This window comes from Cannabis sativa, chromosome 9 (assembly GCF_029168945.1).
Source record: "Cannabis sativa cultivar Pink pepper isolate KNU-18-1 chromosome 9, ASM2916894v1, whole genome shotgun sequence".
Classification (NCBI taxonomy): domain Eukaryota; kingdom Viridiplantae; phylum Streptophyta; class Magnoliopsida; order Rosales; family Cannabaceae; genus Cannabis; species Cannabis sativa.
The window spans coordinates 11,961,096-11,983,688 of NC_083609.1; the positions used below are offsets into that span (position 1 = coordinate 11,961,096).

Genomic DNA, 22,593 nt, shown 5'->3' on the forward strand with positions numbered 1-22,593 from the left:
GTACTAAAAAAATTGAAAAAAAATTACAGTTTTATAAAATTTAGTACTTATACTGCTAAAAATATTATTAGATTTATGCTACTTATAAATTTAAAATATTAGGTACTTATACCTTTATTTATTCAAAAATCTTGTTGTGATTCTCTCTCATGAAATAAGCCATTATTTGTTGTGTTATCTCTATATCTAAAAATAATATTGTTACCAAACTTGATGTAATAAATAATTAAAATAATTATTTAACGATACCAATAAAAAAATTGATCATTATTTTTAATTTGTGATCATTACTATTTTTTAATGTACTATTATTTGAATAATATAATATATTTTCTTAAGGTAACATTATTAAATTTTAATGTAATTTTTATCTTTTCCTAAAAGTATTCCAGAAAAAGAGAGAGAGAAAACACATAAGTAGGTTTAGACAGTGATTAGAGTTAGTAGGTGATAGAAAAAAATGTGTGAGTTGATATTTTTAAATTTGAAAAAAAAAATAGAATAAAAAAGTAAGTAATAATATTTAGTTTTACTTAAAAAAATGTAAAAAAAAAAAACAACAAAAAGAATAGAGTAGAATAAAACCATTTTAGAGCGTTATATTACCGCATCATATCTATTATTTATATATAGAGAGAAGATTCGTAACCATGATCAAGTACCCAAAATATATATATACTTCAATTTTTCTTATTTCTTTGAATTTGTTAGGGAAAGATGAGATCATATACGGTTTAAGTTTAGAATTTTCCAAAAATTAATATATTTCTCTTTCTCTGTCATAAATAAATATATTTCTCTTTCTCTTCCAAAATTATTATTGTTGTTGCTTGACTCTATAGTATCATCATCAACTTCCTCATCACTGTAATTATTGTAATGTTATATGCTTTCTTACGATATTTTTCACTCCAAACAATATAGCAAGAAAAAAAAAATATCAAATTAAAGCTTGAAAAAATTCTTTAAAGCTCTAAATTCTCAAAAATAACACTAATAAAGAATAAAAATAAAAAACAAAAATTAATTAAAAGAGAGAAAAATAAAAATCACAATATTTATAGATTTAATGCTTTTGTTGTTTAACATAGAAACAATTGATTTAAAAGTATATTTTATACATATATTTTTTATGGATACATATAAAAATTCACAAATATAATTTTTAGATTGCAATAGAAAGAATTTTTTTCTTCTTTCTCTTAATAATTTTATGTTATAAATATATATAATATTTTATATAAAAAAAAGCATCCATGTTTTATTAAAAAAAGCTTAAACAAAATTATTAATTAATATAATTAATAATAATAAAATGATAAAAAAATATGAGAAAATAAATAAATATATATAAATCTAATAAAAAATTAAAAAAAGAGAGAATTAAAGAGAGAAGATATAAAGTTATGTGAAGTGATTTTAAAACGCCATGTCACCCTCTCATATCTCTTATTTATTTATAAATAAATATTAATAATTTTTTTATTTATTTTTTTAAAAAGAAAAATATACATAAAATATCTAGAAAAGATAATATAAAAGAAGATTGATTGTGTTGGCTTAGAGATTTTTGGGCTTGGGCTTAAAAAAATAATAAAAAAAAAAAGATGAAATGGCTGTAATTAGTATTTACCTTATATGTTTGTGCTTATTTTTAGTTTTATTTTTAATTTTACCACCAAGAGGAGAAGGTTAAAAAATATTAGAATATGAAAATATTATTGGTACTTATTAGTAATTTGCAAAGAATGTGAATGTCTATAAATATATAGTTGTGTAGCTATTATTAGATATGAAATGAGATAATAGAACTTTTTTCAATTAGAAGATTAATGTACATTTTACTATTAATAATATACATTATTATAACACAACTATGTTTTACTTACTAAATATACTGACACATATTTTATTTTTATAAAACAAATCGTTCAAATAATTATACTATTTTAATTATTAATTAAAATAAAAAACTAAAATATTAAATAAAACTAACACTACGTGGCTTGGCACGTAACAATCACCTAGTATATATATATATATTTATATGGATAGATATTTAAAAAAAGATAATAAATTTATAAAGAAACTCATCATATATATAATTTCAAAATAACTATTATTATTGTATTTCACTTATAGTCACTTTAAAATCGATGTCATTACCGGAGCTCACTTATATATGTATAGTCATTATTATTATTATTTAATTATTATAGATATATTTCGTAAATTATTTGAATTTGGAAATTAAATTTGAGTTTCAATTAATTGTTAATGTCATATATAGATTGGGAAACAGCTCCATAGTCATATATAGAGTAAATTTACATACCGTACGTATACCTCCATTAGTTAGAAACAGCTTAATAGTTTTGATCTCTTTTAGCAACAATAATAATATGAATAATACAACTCAATTAGAGTATATAATACGGTTTAGGATTATAATTATAAATGTATATGAATTAAAGAATATAGTATGATTTGATACGAAAAATTAATATGAATAATATGTTAAACAACTAAATTAGTTTTATAATTTTACTTAAATTAAAATTAAACAACTAATTAATTTTATTACAATAACAACTAACTTTAAAATAACATTAAATTTAGACAATAACAAAATAAATATATATAATAAATAAAAAGTATATAAATAAATAAGGAATATTTACATCAAAAATATAAAAACTCAACAATATTACATCAATACCTTCACACGGCCCCTACTACTTTTTTACTTTTTATAGTGTTTTATTTACACAAATACCACTCACACACTCCATTAGCATGCATGAGGAACCGGAGACGACATCAGAGGCGGCGGAGGTTGCGACGCCTTTGTAGTGTTGGTAGAATCCGACGAAGTAGCAGATCGAGCAGAGGATGATTGCGCTGGTCAAGAAGTATAGACTTGGAAATCTTTTGGCTCTGATCAAGGCCAATCGGCCGAGTCGATTGGATTCGGCCATTAACGCCAAAACCAAAGCTCTCTAACCGATTCTGGTCGATTCTTTACAGTCAACTGAGAAAAAAATATATATAGAGAAAAAAACAGTGATTGAAGACGATTTGTGTGTATGTATATATATAGTGTGCGTGAGGTGACAAATTAATTTTCCAATTTATTATTTATTAGTAAATATTATTTTAATTCTGTGGGTTTGAAAAAGACGAGTGAGGTTCTAATCTCAACGTTGATGATAACATGAAATTACATAATTTCTTTATTCAAAAAGGTAATTACTTAATTTCTGACCAAAATAACAATTAATTTTACACCTTCTATATGTATTTTTTAATATGTTTTTTATCTAGTTGTTTCCTGTCCATTTTTATATCATCAATGGGTAACAATGAGATTTATCATGGATGTTGATGTTCAAAGAGTTTTTCCTGTATTTTAGTTTGTATACAGTTGTTTTGTAGTTTTATTATAGTTTTGCTACTTGCATATGTTATTTCACTATAAAAATAATATGCAACTATTTGCACAAAACTTACTATGTATAACTACTATTTTTTAGTCCCCATCAAATTAAATTCTTGCATAATATATAAACTATCATAAAACGATAATGCAACTATAAGGCAACTATTTGCACTTGCATACAGTTGTTTTGTAGTTTTATTATAGTTTTGCTACTGGCATATGTTATTTCACTATAAAATTAATATGCAACTATTTGCACAAAACTTACTATGTATAACTACTATTTCTTAGTCCCCATCAAATTAAATTCTTGCATAATATATAAACTATCATAAAACGATAATGCAACTATAAGGCAACCAAAACAAAAAATAAATCAAAATGTAACTGTATATAACGTAGATGTATTATTCATGAGGTTTTTTTAAAAATTTTCACATCATACATTGTTTTGAATTTGGTGGGAGGTCCGGATACGTTTTGTTACAGATCTACATTTCATGAATTTGGATTTCGATATTAGGGGGAGTTGTTTTGATCGAATAAAACAGAAAACAAATGTGTAATTTCAGTTTCTTCACAGTTTTTCTGATTTTTTTTTTCGTCATTTTCAGTTTAGATCATTGCAGGTATTTTTTTCCAGTTGTTTTTGCCAGAATTAATAGTTGTATTTTTCTCGTTTTGGTTTCATTTTAGTTGTTTTGCGGTTTTGAAACGAGCGCGTATTTTCATCTTCATGGTTCGCTCTGTACAGCTGAAGGCTTAGTGCATGTGGTATTTTTGTAAATATTTGTATATGGACTGTATAAATGTTTAATGGGCCGGCCCAAAGTATTTTTGTAATTTTTTTTCCTTTTTTGTATTTTTTTGTTTTTTTCCCAATAAATAAATGTATTTATACCGAGCTCGGAGAGAGAGAAAGAGAGCGAGAAGGAGACGGACGGGAGGTGGTGGTGGTGCGACGTATGAGACGAAGATGAGAGGGATACCGATGAGAGGTGGTGGTGGTCCGACGTATGCGACGGAGAGTAGAGGGAGACCGACGGGAGGAGGGGTGGGTGGAGATCGATGGACGAGAGAGATGAGAAGAAAGAGAGATCGAGAGAGGGAGGAAGACGGCAAGAGAGGAGGGCGATGGTGCAGATTCGTGGGTGGGGTTTTGGAGAGCTAAGATTTTTATTTTAGGGTGTGGGAAATGGAGAATAAATAGGTGGGCATGTGGAAAATAGAAAAAAAGTAGGTGGGCAGTGGGAAATGTGGCGAGAAGTAGGTGACGATTTTTTTAATGGACCCTTATAAGCCACAGTTTAAAACCGTCGCCTATACTATAGGCGACAGTTTAAAAGTGTCGCCTATAGTATAGGCGACGGACTATAGGCGACGGTTTAAAATGCCTATAAGGGTCCATTAAAAAATCGTATTTTATTAAAAAACGTCGCCTATTTTATTTACTACGATTTTAAACCGTCGGGAATACTAAATTTTTCCCGACGTTTTTAAATAGTTACATAATTTTTTCAGCGACGGTCCCCAAAAAAAATTGTTTTTAGGACCGTCGCGAATTCTTATATTTGTAGTAGTGATATATATAAATTATTATGGATAGATATTTTAACTTTTTTTTTAAATAAAAAAATTAAAATAATGAGAGAATTGAGGAGAGAACAAATAGATATATTTAGAGCGTCATGTCACCGGCTTATACTTCTCCATTATAAATATATATAGATATATAGATACTTGTTTTGTTTGATTGGGACGCTGCACTTACTAATATTTTGCTAAATAATTGGAATTCACTAGTATTGTATTGTATTTTTTGTTTCTATTAGTAAAACATTGTGAATAAGAAAAAAAAAATAAAACATAATTCTATATAAATCGAAATTCATATTTTAGCGGATTAAAATATGGGTCCTTTAAATATCTACGGGGAGATTAAAAAAGTCTTGTTTATTGACATGTTGGTAAAGTTCTCTAAAGTTTTTTGAGGTTGTCTTCAAGATCTTGTCTTTTGGTTATCATGGCATCGAGCAGTCACGTGGATTTCGATTTGAATGAGCAGTACGCTCAGATTAGTTTGGAGGATGAGGAAGCGGGTGTTCTAATTGGGGGAGATGATGAGGGTGATGAGACGACTTTTGACGATCGGTGGTGTTTGGTGGGGAAGTTTCTGACGGGTCGACCGGTGGACTTTGATGCAATGCGCCACTTAATGGCTTCACTTTGGCAGCCGGGTAAGGGTGTTTTTATCAAGGAGTTGGGTACGAATCGTTATCTTTTTCAGTTTTTCCATGAGTTGGATGTCCAAACCGTTATAGATGGTAGCCCTTGGACGTTCAATCGAAGCCCTCTTGTTTTTCATCGTCTGAATAAGGGAGAAGACCCTAAGGAAGTGGCGCTTCACAAGCTTGATTTCTGGGTTCAGATTCATGACTTGAAATCTGGATACATGTTGGAAAAGGTGGTTCGGAGTGCGGGAGCTTACATAGGTACGTATGTTAAATCGGACCCTAAGAATTTTAATGGTATTTGGAGAGAATACTTGCGTGTTCGTACTACGGTGGATATCGAAAAACCCTTAAAGAGGAGGATGAAACTTTGCAAGGAGAATGGGGATTGGATTTGGGCGAATTTTAAGTATGAACATCTTCCTACCTTTTGCTTTGTTTGTGGAATCATTGGGCATGCGGATAGATTTTGTCCTAAACGCTTTGATCAACCTATTGATCAATTGGTCAAACCGTATGGTGCGGCGCTACGGGCGGATCTGAAGAAGAAAAACTACCTAGTTGGTGCTAAGTGGCTTCGGAGTGGGGCCGAGGAGGGTGGTGGGCGGCTGGCCGTGGTGGTGGGGGGCGTGTGACTGAAGATCTTCATGGAGTTAAGGCTATCCCAAAGATCATGGATGTTGATTGTGTTGACCATGTTGGTGATCATGATCCCATGACTTTAGGGAAGAGTAAAAAGAAAGAAATAATTAAGGAAAGTGGGAGGGAGATTATGCAATCGGCTATAGATGAGAATTCTGAATTTATGGAAAGTGATGATGATGCAAATATTGAGGAAGATTTGGTTGTGTTAATGGAAAGTAAGAGGAGACGTACTGGGCGTGTGGGCCTTGAAGCTCACGTGGAGGGGGGGTCGACTAAAGCTATTAGTGGGGATGTTGGTGTTAATGGGTCAAAAAACGATTCACAGGTGGGCCATGGTGTACAGGCCCACCCATCATCATGAGTATTATTTCCTGGAATTGCCATGGGCTTGGGAACCCGTGGGCTCAACAATTCTTGAAGGATCTTGTGGTCCAAAAGAAGCCCAGTTACTTGTTTTTGTGTGAAACTCTTGCTAAAAAAGATATTGTTGAAAGAATTCGTGTGGCGATTGGTTTTGAAGGAGCTTTGGCGGTGGACTGTCAAGGGAAGAGTGGGGGTGTTGCGTTGTTGTGGAGAGAAGAGGAGGATGTTCAGGTGCTAGAGTATGGGTTGTCCTATATTGATGTAGTTGTTTGTGGTAGTGACCAAGGGCATTGGCGGTTGACGGGAATATATGGTGAGCCGAATAGATCATTACGAAAAAGAACATGGGACCTTATAAGGGAGCTAAAAAACAAGTCAAGTTTGCCTTGGTGTATCATAGGCGACCTTAATAATGTTACTTCTCAAGAGGACAAAAAAGGTGGTCATCCTTATCCACGGTGGTTAGTTGACGGGTTCAATGATACATTGATGGATTGTGGCTTACATGATCTTGAGCTTTATGGTTATCCGTACACTTGGGAGCGAAGTAGAGGTACTCAGGATTGGGTGGAGGTGCGCATTGATCGGGCGATGGTGACTCAATCATGGTTAGATTTTTTCCCTTTGGCTAAGCTCTTTAATTTAGAGGTGTCTACTTCGGATCACACTCCTTTACACTTAGTTTTGATTAATGAAGTGGTGGTTGCTAAGAGACATGTTTTTCGATTTGAAAATTCATGGTTGAAAGAGCCTTTGTTTTATGAGATTGTTAAAAGTTGTTGGGATAATGGTGAGCCGAGGGGTGTTATGGAGAAGATCAAGTGTTGTGGTGATGTTTTATGGCATTGGGGAAAAGATTATTCGGGGAATTTTCCTAAGAGAATAAAAGAGTGTAAGCTTGAGGTTCAAAAGTGGAAGCGGGGCCGTGATGGGGTGTCGGTTGAGAACTACAAGAATGCTTCAGCCAACTTGAATAGTGTGTTGTTGCAACGTGAGATTTTTTGGAAGCAGTGAAGCAAGCAACTTTGGTTGCGTGAAGGGGATAGTAACTCTAAGTATTTCCATGCCTCAGCTACTTCTAGAAGACGTCGCAATTCCATTCAAAAGCTTAAAGACTCAGATGGTGTTTGGGTGGATTGGAAAGGGCGTCTCCCTTCGGTCATGGTGGACTACTTCTCCACGTTGTTTACTGCCTCAGCTGTCTCGGGCCACGAGGTGCTTCAGTGTGTACCTTCGGCGGTTACTAATGACCATAACAACCGGTTGTTAGAACCGGTTTCTGATGAGGAGATTCGTCGAGCTCTCTTTCAAATGCATCCAGATAAATCTCCGGGTCCTGATGGCATGACGCCGGGTTTTTACCAAAAATGTTGGAGCACTGTAAGTAATGATATTATCACTCTTGTTAAGAATTTCTTTGTTGTTGGTTCTTTTCCAAGAGAGTTAAATCATACTAATATTGTGCTTATTCCTAAGAAAAAACATCCGGAGTCTATGACTGATTTGCGCCCTATATCTCTTTGTAATGTGCTTTATAAAATTATTTCGAAAGTGTTAGCCAACCGATTTAAAGAAGTTTTGCCTGTGGTGATCTCAAGTCATCAAAGTGCTTTTCTTCCGGGTCGCTTGATTTCTGATAATATTATGGTTGCTTTTGAGATTATGCACTATTTGAAGAGGAAGAGAGTAGGGAAGGAGGGATTCATGGCTATTAAACTTGATATGAGTAAGGCATACGATCGAGTTGAGTGGAGTTTTATTGAGAACATGTTGCTTCGTATGGGTTTTGCTCAACATTGGGTTCAGTTGATCATGTTTTGTGTGACTACGGTTTCGTATGATGTTACTCATGGTGGTCATTCTATGGGGCCGATTACTCCGTCAAGAGGGTTGCGTCAAGGTGATCCATTGTCTCCTTACTTGTTTTTGATCTGTGCCGAGGGTCTTTCTTTGTTGTTGAAGCACTATGAGAGGCATCATTGGTTAACTGGTTGTCGTGTTGCTCGGGGTGCACCTATGGTTTCTCACATGCTTATTGCAGATGACAGCTATGTTTTTATCAAGGCCAATGATAATGAAGCTCAAAGTGTGTTGCGGCTTTTACATAGCTATGAGCTTGCTTCAGGTCAACAGGTAAATTTTGCTAAATCCTCTGTTATCTTTAGCAAGAATGTTACCTCGCCTGTGCGTGATCACTTGTGTGGTTTGATGCGTTTAAATGCCGCCTCTGATGATAGCTTCTATTTGGGTCTTCCTTGTATTATGGGGAGAAACAAAAATGCTATTCTTGGCTTCTTGAAGGAAAAAATGAAAAAGAAGATTTTTGGTTGGGAGACTATGTTCTTGTCTAAAGCTGGCAAAGAAGTGTTGATAAAGTCTGTGGCTCAAGCGCTTCCTAATTATGCAATGAGTGTTTTTCTCCTAACTCAAGAAATTTGCACAAGCCTTGAGGGGATGATGGCGAAGTTTTGGTGGAAATCCCAATCTAATTCAACTAGTAGAGGCGTGAGTTGGGCTAGTTGGAAGAAGCTTTCTCAACATAAACACTATGGTGGTCTTGGTTTTCGTGATCTTCGGGACTACAATCTCTCTTTTTTGGGAAAGCAAGGTTGGCGCCTGCTTACTATGGAGGACACTCTCGTGGCGAGAATCTACAAGGCTCGATATTACCCACAAGGTTCGTTTCTTAATGCTGAATTGGGATCTAATCCAAGCTTTATTTGGAGAAGTATTTGGGCCGCTCAAGAGCTTGTAAGGGCCGGTGCAAGAAGGGCTATTGCAAGTGGTTCTTCGGTTAGTATCTTACTTGATCCTTGGCTTCCAAATGTTTCTAATCCCTATGTCTTGACAAGTAATCCTGGTTTAGTTGATCAAAATGTTTCGAGTCTGATGGTTGTTGGGGAAAGAACTTGGGATATTGATCTTCTTAATGATATGTTTGAGGAGAGAGATATTCATTTGATTCGAAGCATCCAATTATCTACTTCTCGGACTATAGATGGGTGGTTTTGGAGCATGGAGTCCTCGGGCTTCTATTCAGTTAAAAGTGCTTACAAGTTCCTTCAATCTTCAAGTGGGAATTGGTTATTTTTGCAAGATGAGAATTGTTGGAAGCATCTATGGCAGCTGCCCATTCCTCCCAAAGTTCATCACTTTCTTTGGCGTGCTTGCTCTGGTTGCCTCCCAACTAAGGTACAACTTCACTCTAAACATGTAAATGTAGATCTCTTGTGTCCTTTTTGCAATATACATATAGAGACTATTGTACATGTGTTGTTGGATTGCCCATTCTCTCAATCTTGTTGGGCTCTTTCGGCGGTGAACCAGTCGGCTCCGGGTTCTAGTGCCGAGTTTAGCAGCTGGTTTTTTGAGCTGCTAGCTGATGGCCGTGAGGAGGTTAGTGTAGAGGCTGCAATGGTGTGTTGGAGTATTTGGCATGCTCGCAACGAAGTGCAATGGAACCATAAATCTCGGTCTGCTTTGGAAGTAGTGAAGTCGGCAAAACATGTCCTTGGCCAATGGAAAATTACTAAATTTGAATCACCTAATGCTTTATTTGCTATGGGGGATATCTCAAAAAGTAATTGTTGGCGTAAACCTGATGAGTATACGGTCAAGGTGAATGTCGATGGTGCGACTTTTGAAGCTCACCAAAAGTTTGGTTTCGGTTGTGTTGCTCGTGATCACCATGGTAAGCTTATTGAAGCTATTTCTGAGAGTCGTTGGGGTTATGTTTCTGCAGAAATAGCTGAAGGTCATTGGCATCAAGGAGGCGCTTAGTTGGATAAAGCGTAAGGGCTGGGATAGGGTGGTTGTTGAGTCTGACGCTTTAGTTGTTGTTCAAGCAATTAATAGCTCAGTGCATATGCCATCCCAGTTTGGTTTGTTGGTTGAGGACTGTCGTACTATTGTTGCTAGTTTGAATAATGTCCTTATTTCTTATGTTAATCGATCTGCAAATAGGGCTGCCCATTGTGTTGCTAGGGCGTCTTATTTATCGTCAGGTTGTATTTTTAATGAGCTAAATGCTCCGCTTTCTTTGTGTGACATTGTTAAGGCTGATGCCTGTTAATTTTTAATGAAACTCCTTTATTAAAAAAAAAAAAATATATGGGTCCTTTAGCATTTATAGTAGTCACTTAAATATGATGTAATAAAAGTAACAACAATAAGTATGGACAATATGCTGAATTCAAAGATGAATTTAGACCACAAATATGCGATGTAGAATTAAACCACAACTAGTTTGATGTTAATTTTGGCCAAATCGACAAAAACATAACAAAGAGAATGACATTTTTTAAACAATTCTAGATTTCCAGCCAAAAATATAATTTTTTGGGGTTAAATATAGATATTAAATTATAATTTATAATGAATGAATTGAATACCCATCAAAACAAGTCATGCCAATGAAGTCAGTCACTTTCTTGTAAACAAATAACATTAATTGATGTCCAAAAGTTTGAAGATACGAAAAGCTAGATTTATCCTTATCCTTTTATTTTTATTTTTGCTCATTATGAATTAAACTTAACAATTTCGTACTCCTCTTATAATCATATAAGAGACCTAGTTGTCTCAAATTAACTAGGTTCTTAAAAAAGATACTTTTTATTAGCTCAATTATGATGGAAGTGAAACATCAAAATTTTTAAAACAAATGAAGTACACAACCGTACAGAGCCATGTGAGAGGGGTAAGGTGTTCAAGCTTCCCCATATTTTAATTATTTAAAGGCTAATTAAGATTTTTCCTCTCAAATTTTGATATGTACCAAATCATGTTTTCTGAACTTTTAAGTTTATTAAAAATACCCCTAAACTATTGAGATTGTTGAATTTAAGGACTTTTGTCCAATTTTAGTAAAAAAATTCTAACATGAATGAGAGTTCAGGGGGCATAATTTAATACGTGTCAAAGTTCGAGGACATGATTTCGTAGATATGAAAGTCTGAGGAGCATGATTTAGTACATAAACAATCACTGAAATATTAAAATTGAATGAAATTAGACAAAAGTTCTTAAATCAAACAATCTCAATAGATTATGGGAAATTTTTAATAGTCAAAAAAAGTTCAGGAAACATGATTTAGAACATGTCAACGTTTAGGAGGTAAAAATTCTAATTAGCCTTATTTAAAATACACATATAAATTAATTTTTATATATCAATATATATTTTGAAACATAATATTTTTTAATTTGAAATTATTACATAAAAAATATAAATTAATATTTTATTTACAAAAATACATTCATAAGGTGTGAGCAACAATTTTATCTTTGATGAGCTTTTATTTACCAAAATACTACTTACACGTATCCATTTATGTTAGCTCAAATATCAACTTTTTTTTTCTCGTTTTTTTTTTGTTTTTTATTTTTAAATTTAGCATTCAGTTTCTTTTTTCTTTTCTTTCTTAGTTTTTTATTTCAAAACCATCTTCTAGTCATTACCCTTTCGAAATCCACGTTCAAAGCCCACAAAAACCACCTCCCACCCATAAATTTCACAATCTTCTTCTTCCAACTGCTTCTTTTATCAGTTTTTTTTTTTTATAATTTTTATTTTGTATATATAATGGCTATTACATGTGGCTCTGCTTCTCCGTCTCCATTGCCAAAAAGCTTCAAAAATGGATCATAAATTAATTACTGACAAGGCTAAAGGAAAACACCCAGTCATCGACGATGATGACTTCGATTTTGCTCCCCCCGTGGCTAAAGGTGGTCGCCATCTAGTGAAGAAGAAGTTGAAGGTGTCTTTGCTTAAAAAAAAATTCCAACTCCAAAACCAGAAGGAAAGAAGAAGTCAACTTCAAGACAACTGTGATAAAATTGTAATGCAACAGTTATATCTATTGCGAGCCAACTCACACAAAACCACAAAATAACTAATAATTCCACATATTTAATACAAACAAATATTACAACAATCGTGTTTTATCTGTTCAGGTCGCGTATTTGACAATTACGAGCCCTATTTTTTTTTTTGACGCGGTGATTAAAATCACACATGATAAACAACAACAATCCACAATCGGCGACGGCACCTCCTCAAACCAGGATAGCTCATTGTCTAACCGAAGGGCATGCTTTGCCAAACCATGCGCTGCAGAATTCTTATCCCGAGCCACATGGGACAAAACTGCCCCCGGAAATTTAGAAAATAAAGCTAATAACACAATCAAACAACACCGCCATCACATTGAAAAGGTACCTTCCAGTTAGCAAAACTGAAAAACATCACAACACCAAACCAAAAAATACAGTTATATTAGAATGACATTCTTCAAAATAAAATTAAAAATAAACTTAGAATTTAACACACAACCCATATCACAAGCTCAACAATACTAAAAAACTAAAAAACCAACCAAAATTTCTAAGAAAAACTAGCCAAAGGTATTACCCTTTGGCTAGTAACAACAAAATAGCACCCTAATAAGAAACTGCAGAAAATTAATAACCAACATAATATATTTAAAATTAAACTTATCGATACATTCTCCGTAAGTGTAGGCTCTCCATGAAACAACCTGCAAAATTACCAAACATAAAACTGTATTACCACACAATATAATGAAAAAGATAAAGCGAAAGAGAGATGGTAAACTAATCCATCTTAAATTTAAGGACTTAAAAGAATTGAAATACTTATCTGTCAAAAGAGAAAAGTCGTTGAAATAGAAATCATGAGCACAAAATAGATTACTTCTCTTCCCAAGTGACCATAGCACAAAATTACCCTAAACTAAAAGGGACAAGCCACAAAAATGGCACAAGCGCCATAAAAGGCACATAAACTGAAAAAAGCATCAAAATTATTAAAAAATGCAACAACAAGTGTTGACTCATATATACTCAAACATTTAATAAAATTATTTGAAGAGCTAGTAAAAGGTAACAAATCAAAAATAATAACAAATAAGTATATATAAATATATAACAATAAATTAAAAAGTAATAAATATATATAAATACGAATGATAAAAATAAAACTTACAAATTCATATTAAGAAAATAATAATAATAATAAAGTTAGAAAATAAAATACAACGTACCAAAATATAAATATAACTAAATTAATATAAAAATGACTAAAACTTTTAAAAACGAAAGTAGTCAAACTTGTCTCAAACAAAATAAACCAATAAACACAAATAAAAACTAAAAGAATAAACAAATTACACCTATAGAAGAGTAATAAAAACTAATGAAATAGTATATACAAATTAAAATAAAATACAAAATAAAACTAAACAAAATGTTGTTAACACTAATAAATTAAACAAAACTAAATTATTAATTAATATCATATAAAACAAAATCAAATAAGATTGAAAAAATTAATACGGATATCAACCAAAACCAAAGAGGCTAAATCAAATCAAGAGAAATACAAAGAATTAGGAAAAATAAACAAAGCCTTGAGTTCAAAACTTTGATCATTAATAGCAAGTTGAGTTTCTTTGGTTTGTTCTGTGAAATACTGGTTGGAAAATGTTGGTTAAATGTTGTACAGGTATACTGGAAAATTTTGCAAAGTTTGGTTTGATTTTGAGGTCATGGGGGAATTTTTCGGGTTCCCAGTACAGAACCAGAATTCCGATTCTGGGGGACCTGTAGCAACAGATCGACCGGTTGGTCCCAGGAACTGGACTTCCGGTTGGTAACCGGTCTGCTGGTTGGGGCAGTTTTTCGAACCCTAGTTTTTCCCATTTTTGAGATATTTAGGGTATTGCCATGCTATTTATCGATAGGGAAACTCTTAGTTTCAAAGTTTAAGTCCCCGAAAAGTGGTTTAGCGTGTCACTCACCTATGTTGTGATTAATGTGATTAGGGCATCCATCTAGCACGAGACTTTCCGTTCAGGTCGGCCAGCACACTTGAATTCGGAAAGAAGGTAAGAACTGTATATAATGTGTGATATGGATATCTAAGTGTATGTATATGTTATGTGTATATGCATGCTTAAAATGTTATTTGCACTACCAACACTTATACAGTTATGGTATAGAGTGCATTAGTATAGTGAATGTTATCTGAGAGTACCGTGATACCAGCATAAGTACGGAGAGGTACTGGGAGTGCGTGGTATGTCACTCAATGGTACTCAGGGTATGAAACAAAGCCTACCAACACTCGTACATCGAGGTACGTAGTGTATGTGGTATAGTGGCTATACCCTAGTATGGAACGTTCGTACTCATCTGTTAAGCCTTGTAAATAGGTGTATGGGTACCTAAATACAAGTCAGAAATTATATGATATGTTATATGCTTTTCTTACTTAGTCTGTTGACTCACAGTTCTACTTTCATGTGTAGGTAAAGGAAAGGCGAAAGCTGAACTGGAGTGAACCTGAGCTCAGATGAAGTTGTACATGTCGAAGCAGCGTGACCTGGAGTGTTCGGTCTCGGGACATCTGGAGATTGTATTTTGTAGTCGTTGTGCGACCTGGATTATGTGTATTTTGAAATATTAAGTTTAAAAGTTTGAAAACGGGATCCCGGCACTTGTAAATATTTTAATATAATATAAAGTTTAATATTTATTATAAAAGTTTTAATTTAACACGTTTTTTCAAGAATATTCTTTTATTAGCAAAGATTGTACCGTAATTGAAAAAACACTGTAGTGTGCCTTAGCATTAGGGCGTTACAATTTTTGTATCAGAGCTGCCAGTTTTGTCTACTGAAGCTTGCCAAGACATGTAGAATCTTCATCAGAGAAAGCTCGGTTTACGGTTCAGTAAGCCCGTACTTGTTTAGTATTTTAAATGATTATTAAAGCATGTTAGGAAGCATATTAGATAATAATTATTTATGTTAAGTGTGTTGCCTTTAAGTCCTTAAGAGCGGTATTAAGTTTTGATTGCTGTCTAACCTGCCTGGCTTATGGGTTCGCAGGCTAAGTCCTATAAAATGGACGCCCCGCGAAATACAAGAAGTCAGGGTAACATGGTTGAGACCGCAGGCAGTCAGGGAAATTACCAGAATCCCCGTGGTCGCGGCCGTGGCCGTAGCAGAGCTCAGGGTGGTCGCCCTGTAAATCCACCACAAGCTCCTCCGGATTGGGAGCAGAGATTTGCGGAAATGCAAGACCGAATCCGCCAACAGGATGAAGAGATTCAGAGGTTGAGGCAGTAGGGTCCTCCTGTCGTGCCTCCTCAGCAAGTTGCTCAGGCCGTTGCAGTTCCAGCGGTGCCAGGAGAACAACCTGTTGTTGGCAACCGTATGGAGCCGTTGTACGAAAGGTTCCGTAAGCAGGCACCTCCAGTGTTTCTGGGAGGTCCTGATGTGATGAAGGCCGAGCAGTGGCTCACAGTGATTGAGCGTATTCTCAACTTTATGGGAGTGGTTGGTAATGATCGGGTGACCTGCGCCACTTTTCAGTTCCAGGAGGACGCTCTCGTGTGGTGGGAGTCGATAACCCTCACTCGGGACGTCACAGTTATGACCTGGGAAGAATTCAAGGAGTTGTTTAACTCTAAATATTATAATGAAGCTGTCTGCAGTGCTAAGCGGAAAGAGTTTACTGAATTTGTGCAAACCGAGGGGATGTCGGTTACTGAATATACTACTAAGTTTGACAGTCTTTCCAAGCTCACCGTGGGAATCGTGCCAACTGACTTTAGTAAGAAAGAAAAGTATTTGGCCAGTTTAAGTGCTAAGATTAGGCATGATCTGGTGATCACTACCACTGAAGCGACCTCATATGTTGAAATGGTTGAAAAGGCTTTGAGAGCCGAGGGTGCTGTGAAATTCCTTCAGGAACCCCGAGGGATTCCGAGTGTTGGTGGAACCCCCACTCTTCCTACTCCTGTCTATGGTAGGGATGGTGGTGATTCCACCATTGAGCAGAAAAGGAAAGTCACCTCAGCATCTGGTGGTTCAGGGCAAAGCAAGCGGTTTCGTGGAAACCAAGGCAGAGGTGGACGCCAGGGTTACTCTTACCCTGAGTGTCCTCATTACAAGAAATATCAACCGGGAGAGTGCAACCGGAGGACATGCTTTCTGTGTGGCATTTCAAGAATGACTGCCCTCAGGCAAAGAAAGAGGAGCCGAAAGCTGAGGTAAAACCGGTTCCTGCTCGAGTGTTTGCTATTACCCAAGCCGATGCTGCAGCCAGTCCTTCTGTTGTGACAGATCAGCTTCCCATCAACAACTCCTTGTTTACAGTATTATTTGATTCGGGATCCCAGCACTTGTAAATATTTTAATATAATATAAAGTTTAATATTTATTATAAAAGTTTCAATTTAACATGTTTTTCAAGAAATTTTTTTGATTAGCAAAGATTGCACCGTAATTGAAAAAGCACTTTAGCGTGCCTTAGCATTAGGGCGTTACAATTAGTGTATTCGATCCCTGTCATTCACTATCTTCGATCAATGCCTGAACCCAATCGTCATCCAAACTGTTGAAAAACACAGAAGCAAAAGCGACTGAACGCTGACTGACTGGACTTCGGGACTCGACACGCCTGTACGCCGACCGACTGAACCGAACGGAAGACGTCGGCGACGCTCCTAAACTCGGCTGTGTTATCGCAGAAACTTCTGGACTCTACGTGATATTCCCAAAAGAACTCGACTGGGTAATCCCAAAAGAACGCGATATTCCTATATTTATTAAAATCGAAATGTTACGTATGTTTTTACTTTAAACATCTTAGCTAAATAAACAAAATATTCTTTAATTATGATCATCAGTAATATTATTCAATATTCTTTTATACTTATATTTATTAGTTATTGAAAAATGTGTTTAAAAAGATAAACGAAATTATAATTAAATGTGGCCTTATGTATAAACACTATGTTTATATTATTATTGATAATGTTCATTAGTTATTAATCTAATATATTTGTTATGATAATATTTGTGATGATATGTTTTTTTTGACCAAGTGTGTGATTATATGTTAATCTAATATGTTTATTAAAATTAAAATTTAAATATAAATTTATAAATAAAATATGTATATTTATTATTTATTTTTACCATATATAGTTTATATATAAAAAATTAAGAATATGTTTCTCATAGTTAATAAAATGTATAAATTATAAATAATTTGTTATGCACATATAATATAATTAAGTACTATAATATACATAAAATTATAAATTTTCAATAAAAAAAGGACTAAACAGATGGTTGCTGCGTTCTAGATGACCTTACTCATTAGACATATCACATAGTACTTACCTTTTGTCTGCACTTTTAAATTGCGTTAGATTAGAGCAAATCAACAAATTATTATTTTTTTTAAAAAAAATAATAAAATCGAAACATTTGCTATAATTTTTTTTTTATGGTGAGATGATTTTATTTTATTATTTTATTAAAAATAATACTTCAAAGATCAAAACTAAAAAAAATATAATTTATCAAAAACAAAATATATTTTATAAAATTTTTTGTGCTTGGGTTTCTCTCTAATGTTTTTTTAGAAGTTCATAGTCTCTGCTTGATTTTTTTGCCTGGCCAAGGTTCGTTGGCCTTAGAGGGTGGTTCTAGTTAAGTCTTATTGATTTCCACACTATTTTTATTTTCACTGGAATTGTTGCTATCTTTTTGTCTGAGTGTTCTTTTTTGTCTCCATCTTCTTTCTTTTTGTCTGAGTGTTCTTTTTCGTCTCCATCTTCTTTCTTTAGAGGTGTGTCTAAAAGATTTGAGTTGCTCATTAGCTTGGGATCAGATCTTAATTTACTGGTATTAATCCTCTTGGTGTGTTATTTTTATTTGCTATGTTTTGTTTTTTATGTTTATTTTTATTTTTAATAATGGTATTGATACACCACCATGCTATTGTTATGGTAGTAAGACTTTATTCATTCATGGCAAGGGATTTAATATTCTTTCTTTTTGGGACATTAAGGATATCAATTGGCTCAAATTATGTTTGTGTTCAAGCCTGTTTGGTACAGCTTTTGAAAAAGTTAAAAGTTATTTTTTTTTTAAAAAAAAATTGTGATAAAAAAGTGTTTAGTAAACAGTTAAAAAACATCTTATTGAAAAATTTATGAAAAAATTATAGCTAAAAGACCTCATAATAAATTATTTCTTACTAAATATATTTAATTATTTATTATATATTAAAAAATTATTTAACAAAAATAATATTTAAATTTCTTATTTTTATTTTGTTTGGCAAAATATTTTATATTTATATTATTAACAAACAATATTAACCTAAGTTTTATGTAAAAGAAAATATTAACCTAAATTTCTTTCAAACTACAATTTTTTAAGAAGTAAATATAATTTAAAAATATTTTAAATAATTATAATCAAATGCATATAAATTTATATTACGAAAAAATATAATTAAAAATATATAAAAAATAATATTTTTATATAATATATTTATACATATATTTATGATTATAATAAATTAAATTATAATAATATTATTATAAAAAATCTTAATAATTGGCGGCATTTTAAAATTTATAATTTAACAAACATTTAGGTGGCGTTTGGTTGGAGATAATGAAATAGAATAGAATGGAAATAAAATAATCTTCATTCCATTCCTTTGTTTGGTTGCATATAATAGTATTTGAATGTCATTCCAATGGAATAGCCTTTACACCATTTTGGTAGAATGACTATTCCATTTTGAAATGGAAGGAAAGATCATTCCAATGCATAATGAGAAAAAAATTAATAATTTTTTATCAATTTTTTTTTTTATACATTTTAAATTTTATTCAATTTCATTCCTATTCCTATTCTCATTCCTACTCCTATATTTTTATTTTTCCCAACCAAACGCCCGTTTAACTCTTTTCTACAATTTTATTATAATTGTTTTTTCTCACAGCACAACTCTCTTTCCTACAACATAGTTATGTCAAATTGACCATTAGTAGCATGACTATTATTATTCTCTTATTTGATTTGTCTATTAATAGAGTTTTTTTGTCTAAAAAATAAAATCTATTAATAAGGAAATAGTTCAAAATTAAATTTTGGATAGACATACCATAAATAAGTCAAAGTTTATTAAAAAAATTAAAAAGAGTCAAAGTTTGGACCAATTCTTTAATAAGCAAGCTGGAATGATTTATTTGAAATTTATTTTTTATAAAATAACTTAAATAAAGAATATTGAGAACGATTTATGGAGTCCATGGATTTCAAAATTTATTTATTTTTTATTTTTTTGGCTATAAGAATTTATAAAACTGCTCAAAGAACAAGATCTTTTAGTGAAAACCAGAGGTTCTTCACTAGAAAAAATAAATAAACAAATAAACCAAATCAAAAAGCATATCAACCAAAGAGTAAAATTTGTCTTACCAGCAATGAACATGATTAGAGGAAGTACCATCCACCATCACAAATCACTCTCTGCCAACCTCGTAAAAACATTTTACAATCCCAGAATCTATAGATTATTAATAATTATTAAATTTAAGTATTTATATACAACAAAATTATTCTATATGTTATATTATTTTAATAATATGTGTTAATTCAGTAAGTTTATAATTAATATTATATATATTTTTAAAAATTATTATATATTACTTTTCAAAAATTACTTATTTGAATCTAACTATTTATACTAATGTTCTATTCCTTGACCTTATTTAATGACATATTCTATTTGAATTTTATAATAGAGATATAAGTTTTGTTAGTATATATATATATATTACAATTTAGATTTATTAATTTATAATATATATTTTATTTTGTTGAACGCTTATTTTTTCTATACTATATTTTTAGGGACTCTTACAATTATTCAAGTAGATTTTATAGATGCGAATTTGGAGTAGCTGCTTGTTGTTTAGTCTACATTTATACTTTAAGATTGATTGTAATGCATTGAATTTTGTTTTTTTAATGCTTTACACTAATGTACGATCATTATATGATTTTACACGTTTACTTATTAATTTTCTTGAAGTATCTTTATTCTTTGATATCTCATAAATTAGTTGTGCATACATTCATGATAGCTAAAAAACTCGATATGATAAGTTTTTTTTATCACCTTTGTACTGTCGAATTATTATTTAAATGATAAGGTCACTATTTAAAAAAATTACTGATAAAAGGGAAAAGCCCACAAGAATAGAAAAAGAGTAATGAGATAATACACACACGTAATTATAAATTCATCATCACTTAAAGTTTTAAAAACGAACATGATTATTTTGTAATTAATTAAATTATTATTTTTTTTTTGAAAAAAATATTAATTTATATTAATAGAAAAATCAACAAGATATATCACTCATATAATTAACAAAATAGTAAAATTATGTGGTTTATAAAAATATGAATGAAAACCCTAATAACATGCCTTCAACTTAATACCAATAATCCACCAATATTGAAGCATCAAAGAAGCACGAAAAACATTTGATCTCAAATTGAAATAAACAGGTGATAAATCAAACATACTAATGACTATTAGCCAAAAAATTTCCAATAAAAACTTGATAATAACAATTTTATTATTCAATGAATAAAAGTAATTAACAAAATGACCAACCATAACTATAACAACCATAACAAACAATTGCAATATAAACTATGGGGCCAATAAAAATTTGAGAACCTCCTAGATCTAAACATGGACAAGGATAGTCATGCAACTAACACAAACATACTTTGAGCCAATTTAGATTTTTTCAATGTCCCAAAAAGAAAGAAGACTAAACTCCCCTACCATTAGGACTGACAATATTCTATATTATCGTGTCATGTTCATGTCAACACGTTTATGGCATGACACAATTAAGGTAAACACGAACATGATACGTTTATTAAACGTGTCAAAACCTTAAACACGAACACGACACATTTATTAAACGTGTCAAAACCTTGAACACGAACACGACATGTTTATTAAAAGTGTCAAAACATCAAACACGAACACGACACAATTAATTAGTAGGTCACACAACACGAACACGACACAATAACACGATTATGACACGATTGTCATTATAAATATGAAAATTTTGAATTTCTTTTATAAAATATATGGAATTTAATTCGTGTTATCGTGTTAACACGATTATGACACGATACGATTGTTAAATGTGTGGACACGACTATAACACGAAACGGTTATGGTAAACATGACACGACTAGTAAATGTGTCAGAAACTCAAATACAAACACGACACAATTATTAAACGTGTCAAAAAATTAAACACAAACGATACGATTATTAAACGTCTCACTCAAACCTATTTATTTTGTGTCATTTTTGAGTTATGTTGTCTTGTCGTGGTCCATATTGTCAGCCCTACATGCCATGAATGAACAAAGTCCTACTACCATAATAATAGTATTGTGGTGTAGCAACACCATTATTGAAAATAAAAATGAACATAAAAAAAAACAAAACATAACAAATAAAAATAACACACTAAGAGAATTAACACCCGTAAAGATCCAATCTAATAGGCAACTCAAAACTTCGAGACATGCTTATGAAGAAAGAAGATGAAGAAGAAAAGAACACTCAGGCAGAAGGATAAGAACAACCTCATCAAAATAAAAAATAGTGTGGGAATCAACAAGACCCGATCAAAGTCATGCCGTAAAGCCAAAAAATGGCCGGCGAGCCCTAGTGAGGCAAAAAAATTATGGCAGCTAAGAACTTCTAGAGAGAAAACTTAAAAAGAATAGACAGAAACTATTCCCTTGGATTAAATTATTATTTTTAACTCTTTATAATTTAAATAAAGACAAGACATGACACAACTGTCTCAATTATTTCGAGAGTCTTAGGCGAAAAATTATAAATTTGACCATTTGTTTTTGAAAAAATAAATTTTATTTTTTTTAAAATAATGATAAAAGTATGTATATTGCCTCCCAAATCTCTTCAACTCATGACTGTTCAATTTTAATTTTGCCATTGGATGCA

The 22,593-nt window shown here is 32.3% G+C and overlaps 1 protein-coding gene across 1 annotated transcript; it reads left to right on the forward strand.

Moving 5' to 3' along the window:
- The first annotated feature begins 5,462 nt into the window (after positions 1-5,462).
- LOC133031235 (uncharacterized) lies at positions 5,463-6,305 on the forward strand. Its single transcript, XM_061104689.1, has one exon. It carries the CDS (start codon positions 5,463-5,465, stop codon positions 6,303-6,305), a length of 843 nt encoding a protein of 280 aa, XP_060960672.1.
- Positions 6,306-22,593: the final 16,288 nt, after the last annotated feature.

Coding starts and splice junctions, on each gene's coding strand:
- LOC133031235 (XM_061104689.1), top strand. CDS start 5,463: ATGGCATCGAGCAGTCACGTGGATTTCGATTTGAATGAGCAGTACGCT.